The sequence below is a fragment of the Ziziphus jujuba genome, chromosome 3, assembly GCF_031755915.1.
Source record: "Ziziphus jujuba cultivar Dongzao chromosome 3, ASM3175591v1".
NCBI lineage: Eukaryota > Viridiplantae > Streptophyta > Magnoliopsida > Rosales > Rhamnaceae > Ziziphus > Ziziphus jujuba.
Genome location: NC_083381.1, coordinates 8,242,461 through 8,263,955, shown reverse-complemented (window position 1 = coordinate 8,263,955; position 21,495 = coordinate 8,242,461). Strand labels below are relative to the sequence as shown.

Genomic DNA, 21,495 nt, shown 5'->3' with positions numbered 1-21,495 from the left:
GTGTTATCATAAAAATAAAAAATAAAAAACTAGAACAAAATTAAATAAAACTTGTTAGGAAAAAATTAAAAATACCTCATAAAATTTTTTTTAAAAAAAAAATTGTCTTCTTTTTTACCTAACCAATATTGTACTCTTTCCTACCCAATTAGATTTCTTTTTGACTGATCTGTCACCACGTCCTTTGTCTTCACACAGATTTATATACACATTAAATTTGATCTTATCAAGAAGTTTGTACTTAAAAAGTTGAAGCGAGAAAAAAAGGCAAAAAAAAATTACCATAAAAAAATATATATATCACAAGAATTATAAAAACACAAATAATTTATTTAAAAAACCCGAATTGCCAATTACAGCTTTACACGTATTAAATACGTAAATTATTCAAATATAAAGGCTAATTCCCATGGAAAATCCATAGGAGGCCGGGTATTTGTATAAAACCCCGAGATTTTTCTTTTTACACATTATTTTCCCTCTTCTTCTTCTTCTTCTTCTTCTTCTTCGGTCATAAATGGCGTCTGCCATTTTCACTCATCCCAACTTCTCACACTCACACACAACTCCTTCACTCAACGCCTGCACCAGAAACCCACAAACACACTTCCTTTTCCAACGCACTACCCCCAAGAAATCCATTTCTCAATCTTCCTTTTCCTCCATTCTCAAAACCTCCTTTGAACCCCAACCCAGAACCCGAATCCACTGCTCCCAAATCCCCGACTCTTTTCCGGCGTCTGGGTATCGACCTGAATACATCCCCAATCGGATCTCCGACCCCAACTATGTCCGAATCTTCGACACCACTCTACGTGACGGCGAGCAGAGTCCCGGAGCCTCACTGACCTCCAAGGAGAAGCTTGACATTGCTCGGCAGCTTGCGAAGCTCGGCGTCGATATAATCGAAGCCGGGTTTCCGGCGGCTTCAAAGGATGACTTCGAGGCCGTGAAGCAGATTGCTAAGGAGGTTGGGAATGCTGTGGATAAAGATGGGTATGTGCCTGTGATTTGTGGGTTGTCAAGGTGTAATGAGAAGGATATTAGGAAGGCTTGGGAGGCTGTAAAGTATGCGAAAAAGCCGAGGATTCATACTTTTATTGCAACCAGTCCGATTCATATGGAATATAAGTTGAGGAAGAGCAAGGACGAGGTGATCAAGATTGCTAGGAGTATGGTGAAGTTTGCTAGGAGTTTGGGTTGTGAAGATGTTGAGTTTAGCCCTGAAGATGCTGGCAGGTCTGCGTTCTGAAATCCCATATGCATGTTTGTTATTTTGTGAATGTGTGTACCTGTTAAGAATGAATGCTTTGCTTGGTTTGTGAGAAAAGGGTGGGAAAAGAGAGAGAGAGAGAGAGATAGTTGTTGGATTAATAAACCATTTGAAGTCCTAACAAGGAAAAAGGATACGAACTTTTTTTCCGTATATAATATATAAAGAAAGATTCGTTTCCCTCTTTTCCTTTCCCTTTTGAATCTCCAAAATTGTACGGGGAAGTTTAAAAAACTCTTTGGAATTGAACTTACACATTTATGCACATAGATTACACAAATTAAATTGAAAGAACAGATTTATTGAATGTATAACTTGTTTTGTTTCGTCAACATAATATTAATATCTAACGGAGGATGATTTGACTATTTTGAAGATTATATGATTATTGTTGAAATAATTATTTATAAAAAAATATATATTAATTCATGTAGCGTACATGTACAAAAATTTAGGTGGAATCTTTTATATTTTAGACGGTAAAAATGAAAATAAGAAACAAATGTTTGCAGATTGCATGTACTCTGAGCAGGCCAAGGATGAACTTGACAGAATGAAAATAAAAATTTAATGATCTCTTCTTGGTCTAACACATGCCAGGTCTGAGAGGGAATTTCTGTATCAGATTTTGGGTGAAGTTATAAAGGCTGGAGCAACAACTCTCAACATACCTGACACTGTGGGTTATACTTACCCAGAAGGATTTGGAGAATTGATTGCTGACATAAAATCCAATACCCCAGGAATTGAAAATGTTATTATTTCAACTCACTGCCAAAATGATCTAGGACTTGCTACGGCCAACACTCTTGAGGTTTGTCATTGCCTTTTATGCTTTGCTTGTATATCCGTTGCAATAAAAGTGCACAATAAATATCTCATTTGAATTCATTTATGTTCAGGGGGCACGTGCAGGTGCAAGACAAGTTGAAGTAACAATCAATGGCATTGGTGAAAGAGCTGGTAACGCATCGTTAGAAGAGGCAAGTAGTTCTTTTATTCATCAAAATTATTCGCTTTTGAGTTTTCAGACCCCAAAAAAAATAATTACCTCAGTTTTGAGTTTGAATTAATGAAATGTAATGTTTTTATGTAAAGCATGTAGATGCATAGTGATGTCAAATTGTTCCCAGTTTATGAACGTAATTATCTATGAAATATCAATACCCCTAACATATTTGATCAATAAATGAAAACCATCACTTCAAATTGTCCAACTTGATTAAAAGGCAACTGTGTTAGGATTTTCAGTCGCCTGTCATTCTCTCCAACCTCCCTGAATTGTTTTAGAGTTGCAGAATTGCTTTGGCATATTTAGGTCTTTACCTAGCATTATGCTTATAGGCTGTACAATAGTTCCCAGGCTTCCATACATGCTTAACCTTACTTAGTAGCAATTACCATCAATTACCAAATTATACTAGCAAGTAATCTAAATTTCAATGCCAACGCTCATGAGTAATTGACAAGTTGATCCGTAGTTTAGTTATATTCTGGTAAATTGAGGGTTTTTGTCTACCTTAATGACCAAATTACTGATACATGTGGTTGTTCATTATTAAGTTACCACTGTTCTTAGTTTGTCTACTATGTTAACTTGATATGCATTGTTGATTCGAAGCCTAATTGTCTAATTGATCTTGTGTTCAAATCCTACAATGCCCCATCTCCTCCTGATTATGAGAAAGTAAAGCTTCAAGAATGAAAAGGCAGAATTAACAGTAACTGCTTCTGTTTCAACGTTATCTGTACTGCCATTATTTAATTATGGTGTGACCTTAGGGTTTTGTCAACCAAATGCCCTACTTGTTCATTTTCCTTGTAAAGCTTCAAGAATGAAAAGGCAGAATTAACAGTAACTGCTTGTGTTTTCAACATTACTCAACTGCCTTTTTTTTTTTTTTAATGGTGTGAACTTGGGGTTTTGTCAATCAAATGCCCTACTCAATCATTTTCCTTGTCCTTTCCATCTTCCTGGGCTCTGCGTGACTTGGAGGAGCAACCTGGGCTTTCTATTCCTTCTTCAGACTCCACTTTCTTTATTGAACTAGGTTTGCCATTCAAAACCAACGAATCCAACCTTTTCAGTTACTCATTGCTAGGGAGTCACTACTATCAAAAGGACATCAACATGAGGCATGGAACCTCGTGTTGAGAATCCTAGAGTAGAACCCTTTTGAGACTTGAAGCCATATTTTCTTTACCTTTAGAAACAAAACACATAATTTGTTGATTGAGACAAGTCAGAAATAGGAATGCATCAACTTGACGTTGGCACATACCTTGTAAATAATTATCTATAGGTGAAAGCTATGAACCCAAAATGTTTTTTGCCTTTCCAATGTTAGTTGCCCTTTTATATTTTAAAATAAAGAAAATGTTTAGGAGGATTATATGATGAAACCCTAATTGATGTATGACATTAAAAGCCACCTATTATAGTTGCAGTTAATAAAATCCTGTTCTTCGTTAAGCTTACCTTAGAATTATCATATGACATAACCATATTCTGGGCTCTCATACAGAAGCCATTGGATTAACTATTAGAAAATATCCAAGTTGGACTGTACTTTCCCTAGCCAATTTTTAAATCACACTTTTCTTCTTTTTGTATCTTTTAAGTTCCTATATCCTTTTATACTCCTAACTATTTTCCGCCGAAATAGCTGACTATCTGACTCAAGATGTCCTTTAGCTGCTCCAGAAATCTCTGCTCCTGAGACTTGTTTGTCCAGCTGACAGCCACCAAATTACTATTTTTTTCAAGCTCTTTCAAACTATAAATCCATCATAAGCCTGCCCAACTTTTAAGTTCTGGTCCAACTTTCCTTGGAACAAAGAAGTCACAATTTGGATATGTAATATTATGACATGCACTTGCTATAGAACAATTCTGAAAAAAGTAAATAGAATGCAGTATTGTGGTGAATATATATATATATATGGTCCTATCCCCTAGGAGAAAATTTCCCAATATGTTTATTATATAAATATATATATATATATATATATATTATATGCTAGCAATCAGGCTCTAGTAAGAATACTAGCTTGAGGACATTGTGAGGATACACATCCTGCAACTTGCGGGACGAACTCGCTCCTGCAACAAAATTTGCATCCTCACAATGTCCTTAACTTAGTGTCCTTAATGAACGTTGGCCGTATAAACTAGTAAGTTGAGTATTATGCATGTGATGCAGGATAATAAGATAGAGAAGGAAAGAAGAGAAAGAGAGGGAGAAAGAGGAGAAGAGAACTTAGGGAGAAAGAGAATTAGAAGAAAGGAAGAGAGAACAGAGAGTTTGGGAGAGAATCAACAGTTTGATTCAACAATTAATTAAATGTATCTAATAGGGTTCTAGTAAACCCAATTTCTAGTAGAACAACCAGCAGCCGTATTTAAAAGGAAAACATCAACACCTGTATGGGCCCATAAAAAACTGTATTTTTGTTGGTTTGCCAATCATAGTGATGCTTTAGTTATCTAAATATTTAAAACTTTTTCATGTTCGTACTTGCAATTTTGTTCCTTTCCAAGAAACTAAGTAATATTCTCCATACCTTAATTTTTCTTCTTTTTTTTTTCCCGAAATTCTTAGTATTTTTTTAATATATATTTATATATGTATATTTATATGTGTATATTTGTAATATGTATGTTTATATATATAATGTTAGTCTTTTTATGGTTCGGATATCCGCACGTTTTTAAATTGTTGCGTTAATTCATGCTACATGTTTTTTGATGTGTATCACATAGTATTTAATTTTCTTTTCCCTTGAAAATTATTCTAGTATTTTTTTCTACATAATATAAATATGTAGGTTGTGATGACCTTGAAATGCCGTGGAGATGATGTATTTAAGGGACTTCGTACCGGAATCAATACAAAACACATCTATTTGACAAGCAAGATGGTATTTTTTCACAACTTCTTCCTTTGATTGTTTTTCATTTGAAAATTTATAGTTTCTATGGGGTTTTTTACATAATGGAATGAACCATCAGGTTGAGGAATACACAGGATTGCATGTACAGCCACATAAGGCTATTGTTGGAGCTAATGCTTTTGCTCATGAAAGTGGTATCCATCAGGTTAGTATTCTTGGACTTTTGCTAGTGGATAATCAATTTAATGCTCAAATTTACAAGTTAAAATAAGTAAAATCTCGTTTAGAAGTTCCCATGGATCAGCTAGTAAAACAAGTGAAGGCCCAAAAACGGACCATACTTATGTTGAACCTAGCCTTGAAACCATCCAGGGGATTTAGAGGTCAACCAACCTTGTTGCTTGGCAATTGCATTGGGCAAATTTTTTACCGTTGCAAGTACCTGACGTATGTATCACAAACCATCACCTAATTGTTTCTCGGTATTCTTGACCCATTCTTCTTATCTTTAATCCCTCTTATGCACTGAGAATCAAAATGAAAATTAAGACTCCCTCAACTTAACCCTTAAACCTAAAAAGATCTATGAGATTGTCAGCATTAATTTTGTTTCTTAGGCTACTCAAGCTGAGTATGGTTTCTTGGTGTAAAATCAGGTGATGTTTTTACATGGCATGTTTTTATTTTTTTTCATTCAGCTTCTGATATAATTCCTTGTAATCCTTGCTAACCAAGTTTATCCGTTTTATATTTCTTTTCTCCTTTCCATTGTTTTAGTTTGTTAAAGTTTTCAGTTTATCTATATAGTTTTGAAAAGCTTTATGTTATGAAGGATGGAATGCTTAAGCACAAAGGAACATATGAAATCATATCACCTGAAGATATTGGATTTGAACGAGCCGATGAAGCTGGCATTGTCCTTGGAAAACTTAGGTATGCTGTACTTAATTTGTAAAATCCAATTTCTATGTTAGCCTCATAGTTTTATCAATTTCCTGTGTGGTTGCAGTTGCTGTTATTACTAGATTTAGGTGTGATGGATTTTACATTTGTCATGCTTCTGGTCTAACCTGATCCCACAGCATTCACCGTGCGGCGGCTTCTTTATGTTCTATACTTTTTTCTTGAAAAATATTCATCCTAAAGCCTTCAATGGTTACGAATGAAATACAAATTATCCCAACACTTATACCATTGACTAATATTTTTACTGTTGCAGCTAATCTAGGAATGACCATGGATTGCAGCAGTAGTGAAGTTCAAAGTTTGTAATATCATGAGTATCTATTGGGATGGATGTATGAGTATATTAGGATGGATGTCTCATCTATTTTTCGTGTAGATTTTGCCCTCTTGGCTTTTTTTTTTTTTTTTTTTTGGGGGGGTGATAATTTTCTTGATTAAATGGAAGCATCTTTTCAAACTTCTATTGAACTGAAGTATAATATTTCCTGCTAACAATTTATTTTGATGGTTCATGGGATAGAGAGGGAAAGGGTAATTAACCCACTAAAATGGCTCATGAATCAATATTGACCATCAGCTCTTCTTCCATAAGAGAATATACATTCCATTTTTGACATGCACTTATGTTACTTAAGTATTATGATTTATTACAATGGTTTCTTGTCATATCACTTGGTGTGTTTCCATTGTATATTTGTACTTTATAATGTTAGTTTCTTCAAATAATGGAACTTTCTTGTGTATTTTTACAGTGGACGACATGCTTTAAGGCGCCGGTTAGAGGAGGTATACAAAGGTTTCATGTTTGTTCATGGCAGATCAAATTACATTCTGCTTGAAGTTAAGATTTAGCTCTCAATTCTTGTTTTTTACAGCTTGGTTATGATCTTCAAGACGAACAACTCGAAAGTATATTCTGGCAATTCAAAGCAGTAGCTGAACAGAAAAAGGTGAAGTTGAATTATTAATATTCCTTGCATACATTCTTCATGTCATTTATTCTGTTGTTTGCTGCAAAAAATTATATCCCTTACGTTGCATGGATATTATTCCATCTTTTCCTTTCTCTTTTTCCTATATATTTCACGGTCATCAACGCTGCTGTTTAACATTGGTTTTCTAACTAATATCTATTGGAAAACTATAATTTATTATTGAATGAGTAATTCTATAAGCACAAAATTGTTGATCATATCTTGGACTTTCACTTCTATGTAAATTGCTCTTCTTTGGTTCCCTGATGGAGTCCATTTATGATCCAGAAAAAGGAAAAAAACAAGTGGACTCCATTTGTTTTTGAACATAAAGGACTTGGCTACATCATTTGGTATTCAAAATATGGTAAAAGTGTGGCTACTATTCTTGTTCTTGAATAGTGGAAATGAGAATGAACTTGCAAACATATCACCAATTTTGCATACTTAAAGTCCTTGCTTTTGGACCTTTATGGTTTTGGTATTTACACTCTTTCTAATCCCAGAGAATAACCGATGCTGATTTGAGAGCGTTGGTCTCAGATGAAGTTTTTCAACCTGAAGTGGTTTGGAAACTTCTTGATTTACAGGTGAATCTCAATACTGTTTTTGCTATTCGCTAATTACTTGGTAAAGATATTAAGGGAACTTACCATGTGACATGAACTACAGGTTACATGTGGAACCCTTGGTCTTTCAACAGCAACTGTTAAACTCATTAATGCTGATGGGGAAGAGCATGTTGCTTGTTCTGTTGGAACAGGTCCAGTGGATTCAGCTTACAAAGCTGTTGATCTCATTGTGGAGGTTTGAAATAGAAAAAAATAGTAACTTTCTAATTCTTATATAGTTTTTTCCCATTTAATATCGATGCAAGTGAGAATTCCAAGCTTGTATCTGATACCATTGGCTTTGCATGGGGCATCTATCGCAATTAAATTAGTAGAAATTTTATAAATGATATACTGTCGTTAAAACTTTTGGAAGTTTGTCTTCTGACAAGTTTATAGCACTGAGAGGATGGATGATAGATTAAAGATGATGATACTTCTATGCTCTTTGTCACAACACTAGTTTTTCTCTTGATACAAGTTCTTGAATACCAAATTTGTTTTTCTCAAGTTCATTCTATCATGGTGTTATTGCAAGCATCATAAAGAAACCAATTTCTCCATTTGTGTGCAGGAACCAGTAACACTCCTTGAGTACTCTATGAATGCAGTTACAGAAGGTATCGATGCAATCGCCACTACTCGAGTCCTAATCCGAGCAGAAAAAAGTCGTACATCCACTAATGTTTTAACCGGAGAAACAGTTCAACGAACGTTTAGGTGTGTACAAGTTATATTTTCCATGTCAGTATATTTTGTTCTCCTTGGAGTTTTAGGCATGAAAGTAAATAAATATTTATTTTTGTCTTCTGTTGCAACAGTGGCATTGGAGCTGGAATGGATATCGTTGTTTCAAGCGTTAAGGCTTACATTGGTGCGATAAACAAGATGTCAGGTTTCAAAGAAAGGTCTCCGATTCCAAGTACCATCGCTGAAGAAAGAACCCCAGTGTCTGCATGAAGAGTTGCAAAAAACGCAATTCTTATGATTATAGTGTCATAGTGTAAGATTTCCTTGTGAATTCATATTTGTTGTGCAAAATGTGTGGAAATTTTGATGGAAATGCTATTGTTCAGGTTGTGATAGGTGTTGTTGTTAGTGAAACTTGTAAAACTAAATTCAAGGTTTTTGACTTGATGACAGGTCTATTTCTAATTTTTATTTTCTTGAATTCTTGTCAGATTTGATAATTGTTAGTTTTTATCATTAATAAGTGTTAGAATATCAAAAAAAAAAAAAAATTGGAAATATAAATTTATCTCCAAAATAAATTTAGGAAAGAGCAGGATTTTGGTAATTGTAGAGAAATAAACATATATTGGATCATTTTCAAATGCAAGAAAAAAAGTGGGAGATTTTTTTTTGTATTTTTTTTTTTTTTTTTAATAGCTCAACACTTGTTTTTCTCGTGCTACACGTTTTTTTCTCTAAATTTTGCTTGACAGAAATGCCAAGGGAGAGGATGCGATTTATGTAACATTATATACAATGTATGTTAACAAGTGTTGACTTAGTGTATACAATGTTTGTTGACAAGTGTTGACTTAGGTGTCAATTTTTGTACAATTAGCTTCATGCATAATGACCCTTTGGTAACACATGTAGTTTGCAGGAGGTGAGCAAGCATGACTAAGCAATTCTGCCAGGTGGCAGGATGTGCATCACCAATTTCAACAGTAAGCAATTTTGCTTGGGAGATCAAATTTGTTGTACCAAATAATTTATGTATACGTGGAAAATGGGGATTAGTTGGTTTTTTTTAGTTATTTTTTGGTTGGCTTTTTAGATATTTTTTCGTCAGTCTTTGCAATGTAATTTTTTTTTTTTTTTTAACTTTAAATTACAAATAGAATGTGCATGTAAATGAAATGTGATTTGGCAGGATGGCAATGTTGTGAAGAAAAATAGTTTTTTATTTGATAAGGTGATTTATATTTATATGTTTTTTTGGGCTCATTTTTTCAATTTTGTTTTTGATAGTCTTTGTAATTACAACTCATGCTGTGATGCTCTTGTATGTAAGAGAATCTATGCATTGTGCTGAAGGAATTAGAGTTGTTTTAAAATAGTATTGCTATTTATGATATTTGGTAATCGTTATTAAGTGATATGATTATTGATATGATGATTAATTAATGTTTTATTTGAATCTTTTTTTAAGCTAAAAGTCTATATAGGAAAATGAATTCATAGAATAAAACCAATTAAATTGGATTGATATAGGTAAGTTGAAGGTAGCTTATCTTATCAATGTCACAAAGTTTTCTCCTCAATAATGTTATTAATACTGTCTTTGTACTAAGTTCCAAATCAATAATGCATTTTAATATGCCATTTTTTTATTTGTTGTTTGGTTATAATTTCTCATTTAATTATGCATCATTGAATCTACCTGTTAAATAGTATTATCAAAAAAATCAATATCAAATACCTTGGTTAATGAAACACTTTTTATAATATTATATTCAATTTTTTGTTGGTGAAATAAGTATTAGATTAAAATTGTTTATTGACTTTTTTCAATGTCTAAAACCCACTATAAATTTTAAATTTATATGAAAAATTAAATATTATTCAAACAAAAAAAAATTAAAATTAAAATAGCCAAGTCAAACAGCAAGTTCTTTGTTGGCAACAAAGTGTCAACAACAATTAGAAGGAATAAATAAATCCAGCATTCCATTAATAATTTTCAAAAAGCAAAGCCAAATCAGTTTTGTAATCATTTGGAATGTCTGCTAACAGTGAAAAAAGTTGCTTCGATGGCTGCCAGGGAAGAGCATAAACAGATCAAAGTTGTAACAAGAATCTTCCTTGAAAAAAGTAAAAGAAATTGATTTATTTTTTAAATATTTTAAATTGGTTTCGGCTGGTTCTGGTCAAAGCATTGTGGACCTACCAACAAAATATGGTTGAATTTGGTTCATGTCATTTTATACCCCTCAAATTATGTTAGGTTTCTCATTTTGCTCTTTAACGTATAATATTTCTGACATTGTTTTCTAAATTATTGCTTTTATTTTACTTTAGTCTAATTAAGAATTTTCGAATTATAAATTTGATGAATTTTTTTTTGGAAACAATTTTATAATATTTTTACTTTTGTCAGGTATGTATAGTTATTTCAATCAAATTTATTAGAAAAATCGCATAACTAAACTAAAATAATTTATGGGATAACATAACAAATTTATAATTTTGTGGGCAATGAAGAAACTTATTATAATTTAAGGGTAAAATGATACTAACCCTTAAAGTTTATACAAAGTAATTTAATTTATATAGCTCTTGGCTTTAAGAAAACCTGAACGGCTTTGTCTTTAGATTTTTTCAAAGATTAGTGGCTTCTTGCTTTAAATATTATAATAAAACTACCATAAGAAAATGCTTTTACTAGTTGGACCAGTCTTTTTTACTTTAAAAGTGTCACCAATTTTTTATATTTATTTAATTTGGGGGGGGGGGGGGGGGGGGGGGGGGGGGGAACTAACAAGATTTGGTTTTAGATTTCAATGTAACCCCCTTTTGTTCAAGTATTCTCTAAGAGCATATTTGGTAGTGTTTTGGAACTCCAATAAATGTTTTTAACAGGAAAAAAATAAAAATAAAAAAAATATATATATATATATATATTTACTAAAAGAAAGTACTTTTCTAAATAAATACTTTAGAATGAAAATAAAATATATCAAAGTGTATTAATTAAACTATAAAAAAATTATAAATAACTTTAAAAAGTGTTTTGAAATTAAACATTTATCATTTATTTTATGAAACACTTCTTAATAAAAGTACTATGAAAATAAATACTACAAAAAATAAATGTTAATGAAAAGAAATACCCTCCAACACCCTCCCTGAAAATCAACTAAATATAGCATAGCTAACCCCCATTAGGTGTTTTTTTTTCTTTTTTTTTTCTTTTTCCTTTTTTTTTTCATACGCATATAACACACCATGTCATATCTTATCAATTATTTATGTTTAAAAATTTAATAATTAAGTTAATACGTTCTGGGTGACCAGTGGAATTACCTGCCCTTATTATCAGAAATAAATAAATAAATAACAAAATTGATATCTATTAACCATGGTTGAATTTTGAATCAACGCACAAATTTTATTTAAAAAAAATGAGAATTTTAGTTTTTTAGGGGAGGAAAAAATAAATTTTAAGGAGTACTATAATTCTAAAACATGAACTAAGGCTCTATTTAGCAGGTTTTTTCTTTTGCTTAAAAACTCTACTAGAAGGTCAAAAGTTTTTTTATCAAAAAATAAAGATATTTGACAAAAATTAATAAGTATTTATTGACTAAAAAATAAGCTTCTTTAAGCTGTTTTAAAGAAGTCTAAATTTTGAACTTTTCTAAAAAGTTATCTTTTTTTTTTATCTTATATAGAAATTTAATAAGTATTTAATACAGTTTAATGATTATTTAATGCAGCTTTTTTATTTACAACCAAATATTTATCAGTTTTTTAATAAAAAAATTTTTTTAAAAAAATCTATTATATAAAACTACTAAAACTCTATTTTCATCAGCTGTATCAAACGAACCCTAAAAGCTTCTGTCATCTCTTTTACAATTTTTCTTTATTTTTATTTATTCCGCATAAAACTTATTGTAATCCCTTTTTAATCGTTCACAGTTTAAGACTTTTTGTTTGAATTTATTATTTAAAAAAAAAAAAAAAAGAAAAGAAGAAGAAGAAGAAGAAAGAAGAAGAAGAAGATATATATCTTATGTTTCCAATTTAGGCTTCTCATTTTAAAATTTGTTTCAATAAAAATAGTTCATGGAGACAAATGGAGCTTACAAGAGGGGCCTATCATTATTTTCGTCAGACATGCGGACCTTTTGTGTTGTTAGAAGTTTTAGAACAAATATTATTTCATCACGTACGTTACTTTATTCTTTGAAACTATTAAAAAAATAAAAAATAAAAAGCATATCACACATCACTTTTTTGAACTAATGTTTTTTTATTAGTTTAGTCCAATCGTCTATGTCTATGATCAGCCTGCAAAATTAATCATACAAATTACAATATATATATATAATAAAACAGTTTCAAAACAAAACTATATCTATATATATATATATATATATATATGAAATTTCATCAATTCTATCAAAAATATGTTATTATAATAATAATAGTTTGAGAATCGAAAATTTATTTGCAAATTTTGAACCTGAGAGGATAATAGAGATTTTAAAGAGGAGGCTTGCGTTCTCTTACACTAATGTTCGTACCTTTCCAAGGTTCACCTCCCCCATTGAGAACGAATATTTTTCCTTTCTAAAGTTGGTCAAGTTTCAGACAGTTCTTATATCATTTATTGAAGTTTGGAGCTCCACATTAAAAAATTAAATTTATAAGACCTAAAACTTTTATATATCTTTTAGAGCATCTCTAATCCATTTTATTGCTAAATTATAACATATGAGCACTTTTTTCTTTCTCTAATTGTAAGTGGTAAATTTTACTAATGTCATTTTTTATGTCAATTTTAATATTAATTTTGTAATTGTTAAATTTTGATAGTAGACACCATATAATAAAATTTTATAGGGTACACATAATTTATTATTAAAAATTTTAGTTTCTAATTATATTTTAATTGATAAAAATAAAATTAAACGAGAACAACAACATTTAGTACTTATTATAATTTGTTTTTATGTTGATAAAAGTGGATCTAATCAAAATTTAATAATATTTATAATTTGATAATGTTATTTTTTAACATGCATAATTGAAAAGCTTATACCAATTAAAATTTTGAAAATGTCGTTAACAAAATATATTTGCCATTAAAAATGCTTATAAATTTTCATATCTAATTAATGTGAAATTTATGTTCGCATGTATAGAGATCCTTACAATTAAATCAACCATAAATCCCACCTACTCTTATATCACAAGACATGAATCCAGATAATCCAACACCTGTAAAAGTTTGCGAGGTCCAAAAATAATAACACAAATTTTCACAATTGGATGGCACATCTTTTATTTTAATAATATTGATAACAAAATGCATACAATAAAATTAATATTTATATATATCATTTTGCTATAGTTATTTAAAGGTCGATTTGATATATAAAACTGGTTTAAATTTGGCTGGATTATTTTAAATATTGTTTAATTAATTTTAAATTAGTCCAATTTATTATGATTATATTTAAAACAGTTTATTGCAATAAGGTTTGAATTCTGCCAAATAAGTGCACCTCAATTGCAATTACCAATCAATTTAACCAAATTTTTTAATATGGTGATGCAACATTTTTTTTTATTTTTTTAATTATTCAAGGAACACATATTACACCACGTCATTTACTTTTTTTTTGGCGAATAGTGTAACATAAAACAGTAGTCAACTTTTTTTCCTGTTTCTTTTGGAGGTTGATGCGATGCTACGTGGCACTGTCGCTTTTGATTTTTTTTTTTAAATTAATTTTATCAAACTGTTGCTTTCGGATTGGTGTAAGCCTGTAAGGAGTATATTTATTGTGCTGTTGATGGAGACTGATAGACAGCGATCCACTTAAAAGTGGCCTGTCCAATAAATTACATGCACCCACCAAAGTCCCAAAAATGATTGGGATCTCTTTTTTCTTGGTTTTTGGTGAAGAAATATGATCTATTTATTATTATTATTATTATTATTTTGATGTGAATAGGTGAATAAATATGATTTAGGATCTTAAACAAAGTTTAAAAAATTGAAAAGTTTCATAAACTTTTTGTTTTTCCAACTTATGAAAAAGAAATTTAACCTCTGAAAATAAATGTAATTTATATAATATCTTTTTGATATTTTAACATATAAAATTTTCTGTTCAAATATTTATATTAAATAATTTGATTAAAAATTCATAATTTTTAAAAAAAATTCAAAATTTTCATAAAAATTTTAAAAATATTTATGAAATTTATTTTTTTAATTTTATCAAAAAATTATAAATATTATTTGTGTTTAGTAAATTTTTTTTTATAAAAATTAACTTTAGTAATAGTTTTTTAATTTTTTAATTACATTTTAAATATTTAGTGATATAAACAAAATAAAATGAATTAAATTCAATAACCATGATAAATTTTATTTATTGATATAATATATATATATATATATATACTTCACTATAAGATTTATTATTACAGATTAAAAGTTGACTATATATGAATGAAAAATAATAACATAAAACTATAATGTTATGAAAAATTGGTATTAATCTTATTTTCATTAATATCATATAATAATTATCATCAATGACAGTCACATTTAATATAAAATCTACATGGTTGGCATATTAACAATTACATGCAAAATTATTAAACAAATATATATTGTTTAATAATTATTTATCATATTTCACATATTAAAATGAGAATAAAAAAAATTCAATAATTTTCAACCACCTACAAATTATGTGTGGTATTGAGATGAAATATAATGTATTTGTAATAATTGTTTTATATATCTTAATTAATAATTTTACCATATATGTATTTATTTTTTTTTTGCATATTTTTATTTGCCATTCTTTATTTATAATTGTTAACCCTTATTACAAATTAATTGATTAAGAAAAATATAATATACATTCAATATTTTAGAAATTTTTATAATCAATTCGATAATTAATTGATTAAATAAGCTAATTTTAAAATTGTAATAAAAAATTTATTTTTTAAATAAATTTTCATTAATTTTCATTATTTTTTATGAGTTTTTATCCATTCATTTCATATATTAGTGCCATGCTTTATTTGATTGTGATCATTTGTTAAACGGAATTAAATTGGACTATTTCATATATAATCTAATTTGATTGGAATAATCTAAGTTTATTTCAATTTAATCCAATGCAACAAATGGGCACTATGTTACAAAATGTCAATGATTGAAAAATTAATAATATTCTACAATTTATACTTACCAAATTTGTTTGCTTAATTTTACATACCAAGTAATATGGTAATATATTAACAATTGACACACTACTATAATTCAAATACATTAATTAATCCACAAAAAAAAAATACATTAATTAAACTCATTAAAATAATAATGTTGTAATAAAATAAATTTGCTAACTATAATATTATTGAAAAATTAGTAAAACTCTCTCTCTCTCTCTATATATATATATATATATAAATGAAAATCCAATAAAATTAAAATAAGTAAAATAATACAACATCAATTCCTATTTAAAAATTTACAATAAAATGAAAATAGATACACTGATAGCGCTACTACTCCCTTATAAAAGGATTCAACGAAAAAAAAAAAAAAAAAAAGGCTTTGTTGTTGTTAAGAGAATAATAATAATTATAATAATATAATAATAATAACCACAGAAAGGTCCAAAAGACAGCGTTTGGGTAAATGTCCAGAACTTGGCTTGTGCTTTTCTCCACCGCCCCAAGCTGCTTTCTTTTTAGCAAAGAAACGAAACGAAAAGAAAAGAAAATTACGAAACAAACAAACATATCTTTATATACAGAGGGAGAGAGGAGAGAGAAATAGAGAAGAACATTTTTTTTTTAAAATTATTTAATTTATTTTTTTGAATTGCTTATAATAGAAATTGGAGAGGTTTAGCTGTGATATCCAATTTGGGTATTTAAAATCCAACGGAAATTGATTTTCATCCCCGCGTTGCTTCTCTGTCTTTTCTTTCCAGACCCACAAAAAAGCAACTCCCCTAATTCCTCTAACCTTGTCCTCCCAATCAACCTTCCCAAACCCTAGAAAGAGTAACGGGTTAGAGAGAGAATAAAGAGATTAAACCACAGGTATTCTTCTTCAAAATTCTCTGTGTTTTTTTTTTTCTGTTATTTTCTGTTTTCGGGTTTGCTTTTTTTTTTTTTTTTTTTTTGTCCATTAATTTCGGTTTCGATCTAGGGTTAGTTTCTCATTTGCCCGAATTCTTGGTTTCTCTATTTGACCCATAAATTATTTCTTTTTTATCATTTGTTAAAATACCCAATTCCATTTTTTTCTGATTTTGTTTGTTTTGTTTCGATTTGGGTAACTGTTGGTTTTATTGAGAATAAATTCGGGATGAACTTGGGGAATCGATGTGGAATTTTGAGTTTTGGTGTTGATTCTTGAGTGTGTTGGTGTTGAATTTTGGAAATTGTTCTTCATCTTGGTATTTGGGATCGCTTCGATTCTGGGTTTTCATTGTTGTTCTGTGCTTGATTGTTTTTGAGTGGCATTTTGAATTTGAATTCTGTATTTTTCCTTGATGGGGAGCGGAGATCATGAGAGACATGATGGTGTTGGGGTAAGAATGTGAATTCTGTATTTCCGTCTCTTATGTTTTCTTGGTTGATGATTGGAGATGGGAATTGTGAAAATTTCTTATTTTCTACTTCATTTGATGATAAATTTAGCAGAATTTTATTAGTTAAAAAAAAAAAAAAAAGGGGAAACCATGCCTGCATATGGAATGTTTGCATTTTGTTCAGTTCTTCTTCTAATAAATCATTGAATTGTCATGGTGATTTTTGGATTCATCTTTTTCTATAACGAGAATTACAAGGAATGGATTTGACCCTGATTTTACCCTGTATACTTCTCAATGTTTTCTACATATTCAATGAAATAAACCTGTTGAAGTTAATCTCAAATTTCCATATAATCTAAATTAACCAGGAAAGCCTGCGTTTTGTACTTTGATCTTTCATGTCTGTTTTATTTTTCCATTCATGAATTTTATGGTTTTTTAGGGTTACCATTTCTGAGGCTTCTAAATTGTTCTCATGGTTATTAAATATTCTCAAATTTTTAATGTTACACTCTGGTCATATTTGCTTCTATGCGAAATGTTAAATTTGGAATCTGTTAATTGGGGGATCATAAAGCCTTGTAGTCATGATCATAATCCTATTGTTACAACTATTACAAACTGCATTTAGCATGTTTGTAATGTTGTCAATTGTTGTATATAATGATGGTAATGTATCTGGAAGCACAGAAGAACTTTCTTTTGAGATGGTTCAAATTTTTTTCGGGATACATTTTGCCATTTTGGGGCTTTAAGATTGGTTTACTGTTTTTAGAATAAGCTAAAGTAATTGGCTATTGATAGTCGGTATGCCAAAAATTATTGTAGCACATTTTTATACAATGTCTCATGGAACTTTGCTTCCTTTACCATTTGCTAAATTCAATTGGAGATTTTTTTTTTTTTGGGTTTTTGTTTAAAATTGAACTATTATGTAATGATGTTGAATCCGGTTCAAAACTTTTGTGATAATTGGCAGGCACATGCCCCTCGGCCTGGTTACTTTCTACGTTTGGACAACACAAGTACTGAAGACGATATATATCTGAAGAAGAGAGTCAGAATGCGCAGGTGGCTTTGTTGTACTTGTCAAGTTGAAGAGTCATACCAATCAAATGAAAGTGAGCAGCTGAAGAGCCCAAAGAATTATACAGAAGGTATGTATGGGAGTTCCTTTATAATAATGAAATTTTTTTCCCATGAATTAAACTGAATAGAAGAAACAAAATGGGTCAGATAACTGCTGAATAAAAAGTTTTTCAGTCTTGCAGCTACAAACACCACATTATCATCATACAATTCTATAAAAGCTATCCTCAATATAAGAATGCCATACTTTGGTCTATTAAAAAAATATTAAAAAATGTCTCAATAGAATTGATTTTGTCCTATTATGACAGAGGAACGTATTTGTTACTTTTCTGACTTTTATTATTTAGGTTCATGCTACTAGCAGTACTTCAAATATTTATAGAGCATAAAATAGGAATATATCTATAAGAAGTTGTGTTAATTCATTTCTTTTTCCTTTAAGTAACTGACTTTTTCTCTTGGCTTTAGTTTGGTTTTGTTTTACTCCTGCTCATTTTAGCAGTTTGTTGTATTTTTCGTTCGTGATTCATTTTTCTTCTTCTTCTTCCTTTTTTTTTTTTTTTTTTTTTTTTTAAATTATTTTTTATTTTTTTATTTTAATTATTGGGTGACTTTTTGCATTTTTAGGGAACCAAAAGGGTTCAAAGGTATCAGTTCCTGTCAAACCTGAAGTGCAAAAGGCGGCCCCACCTATTGAGGTGCCCGCTTTGCCTTTAGAAGAACTTAAGGAGACAACTGACAACTTTGGGTCCAAGGCATTGATTGGTGAAGGATCCTATGGGAGAGTGTATTATGCAACTCTGAACAATGGTAAAGCTGTGGCTGTGAAAAAGCTTGATGTTTCATCTGAGCCAGAGACAAATGTTGAGTTTTTGACCCAGGTGTGCCCTGCAAATCTGGAACTTAAATTTATTTATATTCAGTAATCAGATAATGGTGGCTTTTAGTTTCTTAATGGATCTGCCTTTGGTGATAACCTATATTTCAGGTTTCCATGGTTTCTAGATTGAAGCATGAAAATCTTGTCGAGTTGCTTGGTTACTGTGTTGAAGGCAATCTTCGTGTGCTTGCATATGAATTTGCCACCATGGGATCTTTACATGACATATTGCATGGTACATCATGTTATTAGTTTATATTAACTTGACTTCGTGTTTCGTCTAAGAATTAGAGTTCATTGATAATAGTTCAAATTGTTGCAATTATAGGTAGAAAGGGAGTTCAAGGAGCACAACCAGGTCCTACTCTTGACTGGATGCAGCGGGTGAGGATTGCAGTTGATGCAGCTAGAGGGTTGGAGTATTTGCATGAGAAGGTTCAACCTTCCATTATACATAGAGATATCAGATCAAGCAACGTGCTTCTCTTCGAAGACTTCAAAGCCAAGATAGCAGATTTTAATCTTTCAAACCAGGCTCCTGACATGGCTGCTCGCCTTCACTCTACTAGAGTTTTGGGAACTTTTGGTTATCATGCACCAGAGTAATGCTTCTGAAACTGCTTTTCCAAGATTTATATGGTTTTTTTTATATATTTGAGAATTTCATGGTTCTACCTTTTGGTATATAGATTAGTTTCTCTTTACAAACTTCTGTTACCAATATAATTTGTAATTTCTGTTTTAGTTTTTAAGTGAGAGAAGTTTAGACTAATGGTTTTTAAAATTTGGTCATAATTATTAGGCTATAGTAAAGGGGCAGGAATTCTCTGTTTAATACGTATTCTAGCATTGGCATTTCATTTGGGTCTTCTTAGCAATTTTTCGTTGAATAACAATCCATGCCATTCCTGAAGGTATCCTCAATTTGTTTATTTATTGGCATAGAATGAAAATGGACATGATCTGTAATTGAGTTGTTGAGGGGGAAAATGTTAAAATAAGAAATGCAAAACATTTAACTACCCTTAATGATGCCTGGCTCTCAACGCTGATATTTTTCTTCTTTTTCCCTTTTACTTTTTTTTAATTTTTTATTTTATTTTATTTTATTTTTTTTGTTTGACTGGAGAAGTCCAAAATATTTAATAAGTTGAATTGGAAAATTTTGTTGCAGGTATGCAATGACGGGGCAGTTGACACAGAAGAGTGACGTGTACAGCTTTGGCGTGGTTCTTCTAGAGCTACTGACTGGTAGGAAACCTGTTGATCATACTATGCCTCGTGGGCAACAGAGTCTTGTTACTTGGGTGAGTCTAATGGTTTCTATTTGGCACTGTTATCTTATTGGTTTTGTTTTTCCTCCCTACTGTTCGTGTTATATTGATTTTTCTTCATCTGACACATACACCTCCTTTGTTTCTGTTTTTTATTTATATTTTAAGGCTACCCCAAGGTTGAGTGAAGATAAAGTTAAACAGTGCGTGGATCCAAAGCTAAAGGGAGAATATCCTCCTAAAGGAGTGGCAAAGGTCTCCCCCTCTCTCTCTCTCTCTCTCTCTCTCTCTCTCTCTCTCTCATGCACCAGTATTTTTAAATTTAGATATACATTTCTATCTATCCAATGGTAATACGGGTTCATTCAATTCCATGGTTGGTGAACTTCTTCCTTTTTCTTAGAATTGGCCGCTGACAATGAAATTTTCTGTATGATAATGCAGCTGGCAGCTGTGGCAGCATTGTGTGTGCAATATGAAGCCGAGTTCCGACCAAATATGAGCATTGTGGTCAAGGCACTTCAACCTCTATTAAAACCGCCTACCCCAGCTCCGGAAACTTGAATAGAAGATGTCCCAGTTTTTCTCTTTTGTTGGAATTTCTTCGTCCTTCAGATATTCTTGGTTTCATTTGCCTGAGGGTTTCACCACAAAACTTCACATATATATATTTGTTTATTTTCAGTATATGAGATTGGATGTGTAGGGTTGGATTGGCCATTGCTAAGTTGTCTGTTGCATACTGGACCAGGTTGTTAAAGTTTATGGAAGCCACAAAACTGACTTGGATTGGGTTGTGAAGGTGGACGTCTGTCACTAAATGTTTATTTGATTTGTTGGATTGTCTGTGCTCAAAAAGGGGGCTTTCTCCCCTCTTCATGTATGTTCTTACTTTGCGTTTAGTGAAGTCCTTCCAATTTGAGGAATAGGCTGATTGTGAATTTGTGATTCTGGAAACATGACCCAGTTGAAGGTATTACTGATCTACTGATGCTTTTTACTGTCTCGGGAAATTCATTTTTATTTTTATTTTTTTATATATATTTATGATTACTATCAGTAAACCATTTTTGTTCACATTTTGGTTGTCAATTGATACTAGTATCTATTCCCGTGTAATATACGATATGAATAACCATGATAGATGAATTTAGAAATAATCTATACTAATTAATTATATTTAAAAATTTTATTGTTAATAAGAATATTTAGAT

General features: G+C 30.6%; 2 protein-coding genes across 3 annotated transcripts; both read left to right on the top strand.

Moving 5' to 3' along the window:
• The first annotated feature begins 438 nt into the window (after positions 1–438).
• On the top strand, positions 439–8,889 carry LOC107409410 (2-isopropylmalate synthase 2, chloroplastic). Its single transcript, XM_048477179.2, has 12 exons — positions 439–1,239; positions 1,874–2,087; positions 2,176–2,256; positions 5,102–5,194; positions 5,286–5,372; positions 6,000–6,100; positions 6,886–6,919; positions 7,009–7,083; positions 7,614–7,697; positions 7,780–7,914; positions 8,293–8,438; positions 8,540–8,889. The coding sequence occupies exons 1-12, from the start codon at positions 518–520 to the stop codon at positions 8,676–8,678; spliced, it is 1,911 nt and encodes a 636-aa protein (XP_048333136.2). The 5' UTR covers positions 439–517; the 3' UTR covers positions 8,679–8,889.
• A 7,342-nt stretch (positions 8,890–16,231) lies between these two features.
• Positions 16,232–21,286, top strand: LOC107422118 (PTI1-like tyrosine-protein kinase 3). Of its 2 annotated transcripts, none has more exons than XM_048477972.2 (8): positions 16,232–16,538; positions 18,015–18,192; positions 18,755–19,008; positions 19,116–19,242; positions 19,336–19,609; positions 20,182–20,314; positions 20,450–20,536; positions 20,726–21,286. In XM_048477972.2, the coding sequence occupies exons 2-8, from the start codon at positions 18,099–18,101 to the stop codon at positions 20,843–20,845; spliced, it is 1,089 nt and encodes a 362-aa protein (XP_048333929.1). In that variant the 5' UTR covers positions 16,232–16,538; positions 18,015–18,098; the 3' UTR covers positions 20,846–21,286. The 2 variants fall into 2 exon arrangements, with proteins under 2 accessions (XP_048333929.1, XP_015887013.2); XM_016031527.4 differs by lacking the exon at positions 16,232–16,538 and adding an exon at positions 16,717–17,032.
• Positions 21,287–21,495: the final 209 nt, after the last annotated feature.